Source organism: Parus major, chromosome Z (assembly GCF_001522545.3).
Source record: "Parus major isolate Abel chromosome Z, Parus_major1.1, whole genome shotgun sequence".
Classification (NCBI taxonomy): Eukaryota; Metazoa; Chordata; class Aves; order Passeriformes; family Paridae; genus Parus; species Parus major.
The window spans coordinates 23,600,004-23,613,089 of NC_031799.1; the positions used below are offsets into that span (position 1 = coordinate 23,600,004).

The 13,086-nt window shown below is 35.8% G+C and overlaps 1 protein-coding gene across 7 annotated transcripts in view; it reads right to left on the bottom strand.

The window, feature by feature from the left end:
• POLK (DNA polymerase kappa) overlaps positions 1-13,086 on the bottom strand; it is a 38,596-nt gene that overhangs the window by 14,781 nt on the left and 10,729 nt on the right. For 4 of the 7 annotated variants that reach the window (XM_015652255.2, XM_015652253.2, XM_033520310.1 and 1 more), the window contains 5 exons: positions 12,863-13,041; positions 10,366-10,485; positions 2,923-3,075; positions 2,426-2,557; positions 547-700 (listed from right to left, as the gene is read on the bottom strand). In XM_015652255.2, coding sequence (XP_015507741.1) covers positions 547-700; positions 2,426-2,557; positions 2,923-3,075; positions 10,366-10,485; positions 12,863-13,000 — 697 coding nt within the window. In that variant the 5' untranslated portion in view covers positions 13,001-13,041. Of the gene's footprint in view, positions 1-546; positions 701-2,425; positions 2,558-2,922; positions 3,076-6,398; positions 6,534-8,292; positions 8,391-10,365; positions 10,486-12,862; positions 13,042-13,086 lie in introns of those variants that run through there. The other 3 variants (XM_015652257.2, XM_015652258.2, XM_015652256.2) reach the window with 3 other exon arrangements.

Sequence of the window (13,086 nt, forward strand, 5' to 3'; positions counted from 1 at the left end):
CTGCCTGCAGCCCCAGAGCAGTCTCTCTAAATCCCACCTTTGATGGGTCCTGAGGAGGAAACTCTGACCAGAGCTGTCACTGGACAGAGAGACCTGGGACATCCTAATGGCCAGGGATACCTCTGCCTTCATCTGCTTTCTCTGAGGATTGTGAGAGTGACTTATTATTTTATATGATTTTGAAGTCTAGATTATTGTTGCATTGATACAATAAAATGTGTGATAACAACCCAGTCCAGGTTTGTATTGCATTATAAAATCTTTATTTTGCTTACTTACTTACTTTGATTACTTACAAATCTTTATTTTGCTACTTACAGGTTGCACTTCACTGATTCTGCTTCTAGAAGTCCACTGCCCTTCAGATGATAAATTCTGTACTGTTGTAATAATGAAATCCTAAGAGTTCATTATTACTATCCTAAGGAAAATAAAGCTTAAATTTGAACTATAATTTAGTGCTTTCATGGTTCTGCCTAAGACCCCTAAAAGAAGCACTCTGTCTCAGTGTCAGGTGACCTCACAGAAAGTGAGTCATTTGCTTACATATTCCTGTAGTGCTTTCTGTATTAAAGAAGAACCGTCTCCTATCTTCAGGCCAGTTCAGCCTTTCCTCCAAGTGCTCTGTTATGTTCAGGTAGGCTTCATCTAGGCCCATAGGCATAAAATTGGGATCATATTCAGCCAGTACTTCTCTAACCTTGATAAACACATAGAGAAAGTTTAAAGCCTTGTTGCTGTAAGAGCAGATCTTGACACAAAATTAGGACATGAACAACTGTGCTCTGAAATTTCCACATGATCAATAAACATTAAAGATACTGACAGAACAAATTATTTCCTGATATTGTAAAATTACAGTAATGCTTTTTTAAGTAGTGAAAAATTAATAATAAGTGAGAACTGAACAGATTTTGAGCAGTGGCCACTAAGATAAGTGTATAAGGACTTCACAGCCACTAGGTTCACTGACACTACAGTAATCATCTGAATAAAACTCTGGGGACCTGGAAACTCAGCAAAGCAGATAAACTGATGCAGTTTTCTATGCTCAGTGTGCCAGTTATCACATACACAAAAGTTAAAAAAACACCAGCAACAACAAAATCCTAAGTTTTAAATTACATTAAACTGAAGTTGTAGAAAATATTTTAGAGCAGTGGTTATGCCACAGGCAAAATCCATTGGGAAATCTTTAGTAACAAGTCCATTTTCTATAAGGAAACAAAATAAATGGTCAAAATAAAAGTTCCACCTTTTCTCCTCTCTGTTTTTAAAACCTAGAGCAAAATCTGACTGTTTCATGTCTTTTTCTACTAGTTTGAGTCAATTTCCCAGGTATTACAATATTTGTTCACATGTGATTCATCTTTCTGAAACTAAATAAAGATAGGATTCACTACACAACTTTAAAAGACAAAATTAAATTAATTTAAATATTTTCAATCCAAATCTCAGGGGAAAAACTTTTTAAACATTTAATCTACATTAAAAGAAAAGAACTCCTCCAAGTCCAAATCATTACCAGTGTACACTAAACTAAAAATTGTGTACATAACTAAAAATCCAGACCAAGCCAAATCTCTAATACTTTAATACTTTACCCTATCAAAAACCAAGATACACATTGTGAAATACACATCATGAAATCCAAGATCCCTATGTTCAAACCCGTTCTGAAACATATCATATTATACATACTTTTTTTTTCTTTCCCTTTATTTTAGAAGTGAAAAAAAAATCATCTAAGATCTTACTTTATATATGTGAAGGGACTGAGGCTTCATAAAAATAAAGAAGGCCTGATATAATTTTATTAAAGTCAGGAGACTTGTGTCACACACTAGTTTGATTTAGAATGTACAAAAGACCTCTTTTCTATTTTTTTTAAACAGGCTTTTAGGTATTGTAACTATTTCGTCTGGAACTAAATAAAACTACTTTCATTAAAGCAAAACATGATTTCTCCTTATTTCTTTTGCTTTATCAAGTCCCTTCTTTTTAAAAAAATCAATCTGCATTTACAAGTCAGTAATGCTTTCTGTTTTTCTCCCCAGTAGTAAGTACTCAAAAGTATGATTATGCATTGCATGAAATTACCATCTCCATGTTTCCTATGTACTTGCAACTCCCTAGTAAATAGATTATGTTCCATGATTTTGAACTTTTAAGAATAAAAAAGCTCAAGAGATATTCAAAACTTCTGTCAGTATCATTACTAACCTCAGTAGAACTGCCAGACTGGGTAAGTGCAATGCTTTTTCATCTCCTTGCCCAAAAACATTTTGTTGGACTTATGTTTAAAGCTGCATTACTGAAGAATTTCGTATTTAAATTACCACTTTTCATACTATCTAGAATTCATATTATTGACATCTAAAAACACATACACTCACTTTTGATTAGAGACCGCTTTCAGACTTACCTCTTTACTCACTTTGGTGTACTTTTCAAAGTTTAGTGGTACTATAGTTAGATGGGGACATAGCCTTTTAGCAATAAATCCAGGCATGGCTGCACGCACACCAAATCTCCTAGCATGATAATTTGATGTGGACTTAAGAGAGAGTAAGTAAGTTTAGTGTTCAGTAATCAAACTTTTCTTTAAGTTTAGTATTAAATAATAACGTTTCAATCACATATCTGCATACAGAAAAGCTAAGACAAAGCTAAGAGTTTATATGCATTTTCACTCCCCCTCCTCATGCCTTTCAATCTGCTTACATACTTTAAATTTTCATTAATACAGTTTTCACTGTAAAACCCAGCTTACATGGTCAGGTCTAAGAACTGCTGTTTCCTTTATTATTTTTGGGTTTTCCACACTCCATATGAAACAGTGTCATTATATTTATGCTATTATTTTATTAGGCTTAATATTCATGCAATTGATTTCTGTATTAGTTTAACATTCAGCCTTACCAACATACTCATTGATCCCACTGCTATAGGTTTGTCCTTCAGCTCTGGATTGTCTCTCATTTCCACAGCTGCATAGAAGGCATCCATGTCAATGTGTACAATTGTACTGTTAAGGTTACGGCTCTGTTCCAGTTCTATCACAAGTTTGTCCACCTGAACAGAATAAACCAGTAATTAAAATACTACTAACCTAGCAGAAGTGCAACAGTATAGATGACCCTAAAACTCAGATGGATCTTGCATATAGTTAAAGAAAAAAACCTCAAAAGATCCAATCCCCACAAAACCAGTACCAACAAAAAAACCTCAATAAAGCTTTGGGAGAAACTTGCTCTCAGATAGAATGTTGCTGCAGCGATTGGTACAAAAAAAACGCTCCAAAACCCAGAGGGAAGAAACACAACTGTTGAGATTTAGCCCCAGCTGGCAACTAAGCTCCTGCAGCCACACTTACTCCCTCATAGCGGAAGAATCAGAAGAACAAAAGTGAGAAAATCCATGGTTTGAAATAAAGACAATTTATCAAGGAAAGCAAAAGCTGTGCACGCAAGCAAATCAAAATAAGGAATTCATTCACTGCTTCCCATGGGCAGTCAGGTGCTCAGCCATCTCCAGGAAAAACAGCTTAATCATATGTAGGAGTTACTTGGGCAGACAAATACCATAGCTGCAAAAGTACATCCTTCATTCATCTACACCCTACTTTGTAGGCTGAGAATGATGCTATATGGTCTATGGGAAATTGGCTGTGTCCCCTCCCAGCCCTTGAGCACTCCCAGCCTCCTCACTGTTCGGGTGGGGAGAGGGGCAGAAAAGGCCTTGGCCCTGTGCAGGTGTTGCTCGGCAATAGCTAAGCATCTCTTCATTATTAACACTGCTTTCCACAGCAAACCAAAACACTGCCCCATTCTAGCTATCTACTGTGAAAAAAAATAACTCTATCCCAGCCGAACCAGTCGATGACCCTACCCACCAAATAACAAAGTTCCACATAACATGATAAAAAAAAAGCAATGCATCTGATACAGACAGAAACTTTGTAAGATCCTTGAGTATGAAGCTTTACTTAAGGCACTTAGTTTTAGAAATACAAGTTATTTCCAAAAAACGAAAACCTGCTATTAAAGAATTTCCAACACTCTAAATAAAGCTATCACACTTCAAATAACTGGCCTAGAATGGTGAAGAGAAGACCATCAGCTCACAGGATACATCCACCTATTTTGTCTTGTCAGATATAAGGTCTCAAACAGCCATGTTCAATTACCACAAAGTAGGCTACTGTCAATCCCTCAATACAAGTCCTCAACTATTGTTACAGGAACCCATACCATATAAGGCTAGATTGCTAGGAAAACTGCAAGTTGTTTACAGAATAGCCTATACACAAAGCTTGTTTCACTCCAAATGTTTAATATGTACGTCTAATAGTAGACTCTGAGCAATACTGCTTCATCACCTCCATGGTGTTTTGAGGCAGAGGCCAGGCACGCAGATTGCTCTATGAAGTACTTTGATTGTGCTTAATTTGCTTGTGTTTTGGCCAAAAGTCATACAGATCGTGTGCTTGTTCCTGAAATACTGTTGACCTATGAATATGAGCTGTGCTGTCATGAAAAAATGTAAGTTAAATATTTGACATGGGATTTTTAAGGACTACTGATTTATGACTGTGTTGGCAGAAGCATCACACAGCATTCTAGAACCAAGAGAAAATACAGGAAAAAAATCAAAGAATGTGCTATCAAAATAAGATTACCTAACCACATTGATGACTATATCTATATAGTCCCCAATCTATACAACAAAAGGCTGCTACTGCTAGTAAGAAGTCCTTATAGGCATAACAGCAAGAAATGGGATTAGCAAAAAGAAACCAAAGTTTTACTTTGCTTGCAAAAGTGTCACAATGACACACATACACTCTCATGACACCAGGGTACCAGTACAGAAATGTCTCTGGACTGATTATAAGGCACTTATGGTCCTGGAGAGGTATATCAACATGCAATTTGCATGGTTCTTCTCTTTTTTATTTCCCTCAACAGAAGTGCTTAATAAAAAACCATAAAAACCTTATCCACGAGAACTGCCTTTGAGCTCAAAACACTTGAACAAGCAAGTGAGCTTGGAATGTTCTCATTAAATTGCTGATTAATGATTTACAAAGTCTATTCTTTGTTTTTTTCCAAGTTGCTTTGAGGGATGAAATACTAGACCAGAGCCTTAAACTAGGTTACTCAACACAGAAGAGCACAGTATGTTCTCTGAGGCTGAGAAAACTAGCTTAGACAAATTAAAAGCACAAGGGGGAGGGCATTCAAAGAAGCAAATAAACAAAAAAAAAAGTGGGGTATTTACATTATTTCCATTATATTACTAATTCAAAAGGATTCATGTCACACTTGAATCACCAAAAGCATCCTTATTTTAAATTCTGCTTTACAGATAATTTTCAGGTCACTCTCAAATTCAAATTGATTAATTAATATCAGTTAATTTATAATTTGATTATATTGTCTATTTGTAATAAATAAAAATAAATAATTCAAACAATAATGTTAAAATACTAATTTAAATAACAATATAAAATTAATATATTATTAATAATTTAATTAATGCTAGCAGAGCAGGATTTTATATAACTTCTGTGTTTCAATTTATCATATTTATAGCAAAATCTTCTGTTTTGCTTTTTCTCCCTAAATATATTCCTAACATCATCTTACTGATCAGGTAACTACACATCTAAAGAATGAAGCAAAATTAAACTAACAAGAAATACAAAACAGATTACCGTTTGATGAAAGCAACTGATAAGTAATAATGCCAAAACAAAACACAACCAGGTCTACTCAGAGAATTCTTGGCACTTATGAAACCTCTCCTTAAAATTTGTGGAAAAATTCCTTACACACAAGCCAGGCTGACAAGTTTTTAAAAGCTGTTTTCAATTAACCTTTGTAAAAAAAGAGATACTTTTTAATATACATTTCTAAGCTAAGTTAAAAAAAATCCCCACCAAACAACTATAAAGCACAAATTATGACTAGAAGTTAAATTTTCCTTACAGCAACTTTCAGGCAATTTTTCTTATCCCACAGTAGGAATATGCAAGTTCTCAAAGCAAGACAGAAAAGTCAATAAAAGCAAGACAACGGTAACTATTTATAGAATAAACATCCAGGATAAACCCAACATGGATGAAAAAACCAACAAACATCAGTATAGCAGTTTCCAAATCTGGTAGCAGCAGCACACTTTTTAATGTATTACTAATTCCTGCTGAATATCAAGGAGTTCCACACATTCTAACGGTAAAAACAACAGCATTGTGTTGCAGACTCTACATTTTATTTATATTACTGTGTCCACCATGTAACCAGGATTTTGTCCAAAAGTCCAATAAGTGAAGACATTTTTCTCTGGTTTTACCTTACAGGACTCAAATCAACTGCCAGCTTAGGAAATCATACCTGAGCTTCTAATCATCCTACAAATTTCATCTGCAGATGAGAACATACGGTGTTCATATACAGATGCCTTTCTAATTCCTGAATTCTTCCCACTTAAACTTTTAGGCGAACAGGTTCTCTTATCAGAATGTAGTACTAAAAAGAAGAGTTAAAAAACTCAATAAATAAGAACAATAGAGAAGATGACAATAAGAACTTACTACATCCATAACTGACTGGAGCTGATTAAACAATACAAGCAATTATTAAGAAAACCAAACAAGACAAAGACTTGCAAAGTGAAAGGTGTAGGCCTGGGGAGATGCAACTGACAGGCGAAAAACAGAAAAAAGGCATGGTATTTAGAATATCAGATAGAGAGAGAAGACTGGCTTCAAGTCCACAAATTTCAATTTGGACTCTGGGACAAGGACCGCTTTGGAAAGAGGACTGATGGTGATCTGTGGATGTGGGACCAGAAAGGAAAATTCAGGATATGATAAATTAAAAGAATGGAGAGGAGAAAAATGGTCAGAATTTGTGCTCGGAGAATGAGGGCAATGACAATCATGTACCAGAGTTGATGTGCAGACAGAGAATAGAACAAAAATCCAAGGTTTCAAGATGTTTTTACAGCAGCAAAGATCTAAAATTAGTAGCAATAAGTCTGTATACTATACTCCTCTAACTACATCTCTCATGCTGTATGACAGCTGATGTTACAGTTTATCTACTGGAAAAAAAAAGATGCCTGCTATTTCAGCAAGCAACATAAATAAACATGATTTCAAACATGCAATTTGAAACATGGGTCACATTTCAAACAATTTAAAACATGGGTCATGTGAGAAAGACACATATGAAGGAATTTATCTCCTTAAGTTTCTTTTTTCTCCTATAGAAACCAGTTTTCATAAGAAACATTAAAAGAATATAAAATTATATTGTAATATCAAGGAATCAATTTCTGAAAAAGACAACATGAGGGTAGAGAAAGCAATACAAATTTATTGGTTTCCACAAAGTGCACTAATATTCTCTCATTATGTAACTATATAATAACATCATCTATAAAATTTGTGTTATTAATGTAATTCATTCTATAAGAAAGACTATTCTCTGTAAAATAAACAGCTCTCTGGTGAAAGTAGGATGGAAATAGAAGCATTTTTTCTTTAATTAAATGACTTATAATGTACCTTAGTTAACTAAAAATAACCTGGACAAGCAGAGTTGTAACTACTCCATGTTAAAGATTCACTAAAAACAATTGTGGCATACAGGCTTAGAGCAAACTTATCAGAGGTACTCAGAATGGCAAACTTTTTTCGAAACAAATTTGAAACACTGGCATCTGAAGTACAGAAGTGATATGCAAACCTGAAATGAACAAAAAACGCTGAACACCAAAAAAACCTCAACCTCTAATCCTCACATAGGCACTGAAAATTCAAGGATGTGTTTTAATCTTAACGCACTTCAGCTCCCTGCCTACAAACCAAAAAAATATCACTCTAATTTGCTGGAATATTGCAAGAATTAAGAATTCACAGTATGTTGTGTACACCATAAAAATCTCTACTAGAAAATCAGTAATTCTACATTCAAAACTGGATTAGACTAGAGTTCAACAAATAAAGCTTGGGGCCACCCGTTGAACATTGAGGACAACAGTAGATATTGAATAATTTCCCCCTCAGTGAACAGAGTCTGCTATATGCACTGAATAAAACAGGACTCCTGTCAAGGAAAACTAACAAACAATCATTTAAAGACTGACTCACAGCACAAATGAAGATGGGAAGGAATTCAGCTCCTACAAACAATTTTAATTCAATTGTGCCTAGTAATGTTTGGTGTGCAACCTTTCTTTCAATGTTTCATACACAATAATACTTAGGAGACTATTATTTACCATTAGCTTTTGAAAAGAGAAATAGCCTCTTCATCAGTCTAGTTCAGTACACTTGCATTTCTTGTGACTGCTTGCCATGATGATTTTTCATGAATTAGCTAGAAAAAGGCATCAATTATACCCAGAATTATTGACAACTCTGATCTTTCTCATTCCATCACAGACCACTGAAACAAATAAAAGTAAATTCTAAACCCAACAGTTATATGATACTTACTAGCAAAGTATTTAGCAAACCTTTACATAAATCATAACATCACTTTAAACTCATCAGACTTGGAAAAAAAGGAATTTATTCTTAGTATTTTCTCCGATTTAGAGAACATTTCAAAGTACTTTTACAAGTTAATCTTCTATCAAGTTTGTATTAAGATGATACCATCAAAATATTGTGCACTTTTCCTTGTATGTCTAACATCAAATGATAGTTTAACATTGTGCCTATCTGCAGAATTTAATGCAATAAACCAGAAAACAGCAAAATGTCTATGATTGTGGTAGTTTGGCATTTAGGAAAAAAAGTGGGAAATAGCTACAGAAGTGATTTCTCTGAGAGAGGCTGCTGGGAGTTTCTTCTCTGCTTGAGATCAGGCCATTAGCTAGCCAGTTTTGAGAACTGACAGCATTTTTAGACCACTGAGAAGTAAGATCACCTTTGTGAATACCAGCTTTTAAACCCAAGCCCAGGAATTGCTTCTCTTGGTTTCCAGCCTTTAAAGGTATCAGGGCTCTGGTGTGGCTAGCCCTGCTCCCCCTCGACCTGTGGGAGGGAGAGCTGGGCGGGGCTGAGCCAGACTCCTACAGCCCCCGGGCTGGGGATGGAGACTGCTGCCCCGGCCCCAGGTCAGGCCGGGCTTAGCTGCAGCCCCTCCTGGGAAACCCTCCGGGTCCCATTCAAGAGGGGTGGCTGACGCCCTTTCCAGGGGGACTCCTGCCCCTAGGCTGGGACCAGGCCACGTCTGCTGACATCTCGCCGATACCCTCTCACCACCTACCCACGGCCTACACAGGCAGCTCCAGGCCAAAAACCGTCTGCTCCCTTCCTTCAGCTGCTGGGCTGAGAGAGACACCTGAAATACGACACCATACGTGGCTTGGGTCTGATTTAACCCTTTCACTACACAAATGAGACATGCAGACTTAATCCCCCCTCCAGAGAGAGGAAAGTAGGAGCTGTCAACATATAAAGAAACTACATGAAACATCAAGGTCAGTAAAGGAAAGAGTCAAGCCTCAGATTGAAGGAGAATGAGGAGATGCTTTAATAAGCTGAAATATTCTTTTGGTAAGGCCATGGAGATGGACAAAAATGTTCTGAAAAACTCCTTTAATTCATGGAAGAGTAGTGGAACAAATGAAGTATTTCAAACTGTAGATCTGCAAAGGTGTCCATTGATGAAGCTGAGCAGATGGTGGAGTAGCTGTGATCCCATGAGATGCTGAGATGCTTGAACACAGAGATGAGAGTTGATGAAGACCCTTTGCCCCAAGGCAGAGAAGAAGTAAACCTCTGTTCCCAGAGATGATCACAGAGACAGATGAAAAGAACCTTTGCTTTTGAATAACTCATCCTTAAAATAATACCTCTTGAGTTCATGGCCCATGAACACACCTCTGAGTGATGTGCGAATGGGAGGAGGGCATGATGGCAGAGTTTTTGCCTGGGCAGCTGCCAGTCATAGAAATGTAAAGCCATGAGAAAACTGTTTCTTGTGGAGAACTCTCCATGGAATGCCAAGAGAAAACTCCTCTCAGTACAGAGACTGATGAAAAGACTATTGTACAGTTGGTACTGCTTTAACATCCCAGGTTTTGTCTAGAAGTTGTCAGTTGGGAAAGGAAAAGGGATGGGTGAGGGGAGGAAAGGTTTCTGGAGGTTTTATTCTGGTTTCTTATTCTTGTAGTTCTATTAATAATCTTACTTTATTCCTTTTAAGTTTTAGGCCTGTTTTGCCTTCTCCTAATCCGTATCTCACCACAAGAAATGAGTAAATACTCTGGTGATTTTAACTAGAGCTAAAACCACCACAATGATCCAACATTTACCCCAATATGTCTTTAGAAGATTAGTACCTGCAGCTGTGCTTTCAAGAGCTGTTGTGCTGTAATTTTCTCTTTTAGCTGCATCATTTTTTCAATTCGTTGGTTAACTTGTTGATCTTTCTTAAGTTCATTTTCATAAAATTTAGAACCCTGAAAGAAAAAAAGTCACAAAGACACCGTTTTTCTATTTGTCTCCACCTTGTCTTTAGCAACCACATTTGATTTTTAAATACAGAAAACAAAAAACACAGAGATGGTTTCTAATCCATGCTTTGGATTTTCATATAAAAATATACAAAAATGACCACTTTACATTTCTGTCTTCCAATGGCACACATATATTTCTTCTGCACAAAGGAGTTTAAGGACTTATTTAGAGAACTTTGTACGTTTATTTAGTCTAACACTTGACAATAAAAAAAATTTGAAGAGCAGATAAAAGTCACTATTCTTTGCAACACCTCCAAGGTATGGAGTACAAAACTCTAATAAAAATTTATTTAAGCATTTTTTCAGACTTCCACATAGCTTAATAAATATGGAAACATATGATATTGTGTAAGTCAAATTCACTTGTAAGGTTGACTATTTTGTTGGTTATTTAATCTTGAAGTACACTGCAGAATCAGAAGCTATTTGGAAGAGGATGATGAAAACCAAATGGATATAAAAAAGCCCTGTTGCTCTCAAGTATGTAATTGCTCCTTCAAAAAAAGGCACAAAATACAAGGAGATGTAATAAAAAGACAATAATCATGTCCAGAATGTATAATGTGCTTTTCTGTCCTGACACATAACAAAGAAAGGAGGGCATAGAATGAAGTAGACAAGATAAAAATTCAAAACTAGGACATAAGGTATTTTTCTTGCAACTTGTCTTAGCTTACAAGTAAAATAATATTTGCAAGAAAAGGCTTTTCTTGAACTACTTGTGAAAATTTGCAAAAATGAACACATCTTTAGGTGAAACTGTCTGACTACCAAACTGTCACTAATACCAAGAATTCAACCATAGTCAAGTCAGATTCAGGCATTTACACAAAAAGCTAAAATATCCACTTTTATAATAATTATTAAAAAGATGATGGCAGGCTGTAATATGTCTTTCATTAGAAGAAATATCTAATTACAAAAAATTAGGGTGTGTTTTCTTTGAATATCAGATATACCTTTTATCTTTTCTCCCCTATGCCATCAAATACGACTTGCTGATACTTATTGAAAGAAATGTGTACCAAACTGTAGGTGTGGAAAGCATCCCAATATTTGAGATTAGTAGTAAGGTTTTAAAAAAATTTTCCCATCTCTTACAGTATTTCACAGTTGAAATGCCATTAACCTTGCAATACAGCTGTGGGTAGAGCCTGTAGGTGTCATTTTAAAGATTATAGAAAAGCTTAAGGAAAAGAATCAATGCTTCTTTTCAGATTTCTAGATGTGTATCTGGCAATTATAAGCTCCTGCACTTTTTGGACAGAAATATATTCTAGCAGATAGATGCCTATATGTTAGTTTTGAAAGTCTATTTTACAGTTCATTCTATTTCATACCAGAAAATGAAACAGTAATTGTTCTAATAAAATAATTTATGTAAATATCATTATCTGGGATATATCTGACAAAGCACTGTTTTCAAGAAAGAGTGAACACAATATGTAGAAGAAGCAACTTATTAATAACAAACTTGATAGCATATAAAGTATCATCAATGTGAAAATATAAGGAAAAAAATGAAAATGCTTGCTACATAAGAACTGCTTGCAGCATGTTTTCTCTCTCTCCTCCTTTCTCCCTCTGCCCCACCCCTGCAGATCACTACAGAGCAATAGTAGTCAACAATGCCTGAGGAAAACATCAAAGCACATAATCTTGGGCCGTGGTGACAACGAAATAAAACACATGCCTGTACAAGGAAAAGTAAGAAAAGCCTGAGTTTCTCAGATATTCTACTGGAACACTCCATTAACAACTAGGATGACATATATTTCAATGGTTTGTAGAGTTGTGAGGGCCTCTGTGGATCTTTACTACAAAGATGCACACTACTGGTGATCTCTCTTGAATACTGAGAAGACAGTCCCAAAGGCAGTAAAAACTTGTTTGTAGAAGAACATGGATTACATCAAATTCATCAGTTACAGGAAGGTGACCAAAAGAAGTAAATCTGCTTGGCTGATTAATGATGGGGCGGACAAAAAGAATGGAAAGGGAGAGAAAAGGAGGAAGCTGGAGCCTTCACAATTATCTCTGGAAAATGCTGTAGTATTTATTTACTGCTTTGGACAAAAAGGGAGCACCTAAGCACATACTCAGTTGTCCTACTCCATGTCCTTGTGGATGAATCCAACAACACTCTAAAAAAATACACTAAACTTTGCCCCCTCCTGTTCCTTCCCACATGTAAATTTTGTCTAAGATGATGCCATCCATATACACATGTGGAGGATAAAATTTGGGGAAGGAAAGAAGAGGGCCTTACAATACTGGACCACAAATAAAGCATCAGGAAAAAAGTAATCAAACCAACCTTGGTAGCTTCCATGATGATTTTATTGATTTTCTCCTTATCCAAACCCTGCATTCCGGCTTTGTTATCATTAAGGCCCATTCTAAGTAGAACTCCATCATTGCAAGAGCTGTTAGCAACTTTTTTCATGTTGTCCATTGTACTTCTTGAAATCAAGTACCTGTTTCACAACCTAATATCTGAAAAAAAAGTAATAAAATATTTATGTTCCAACTGAACAATAA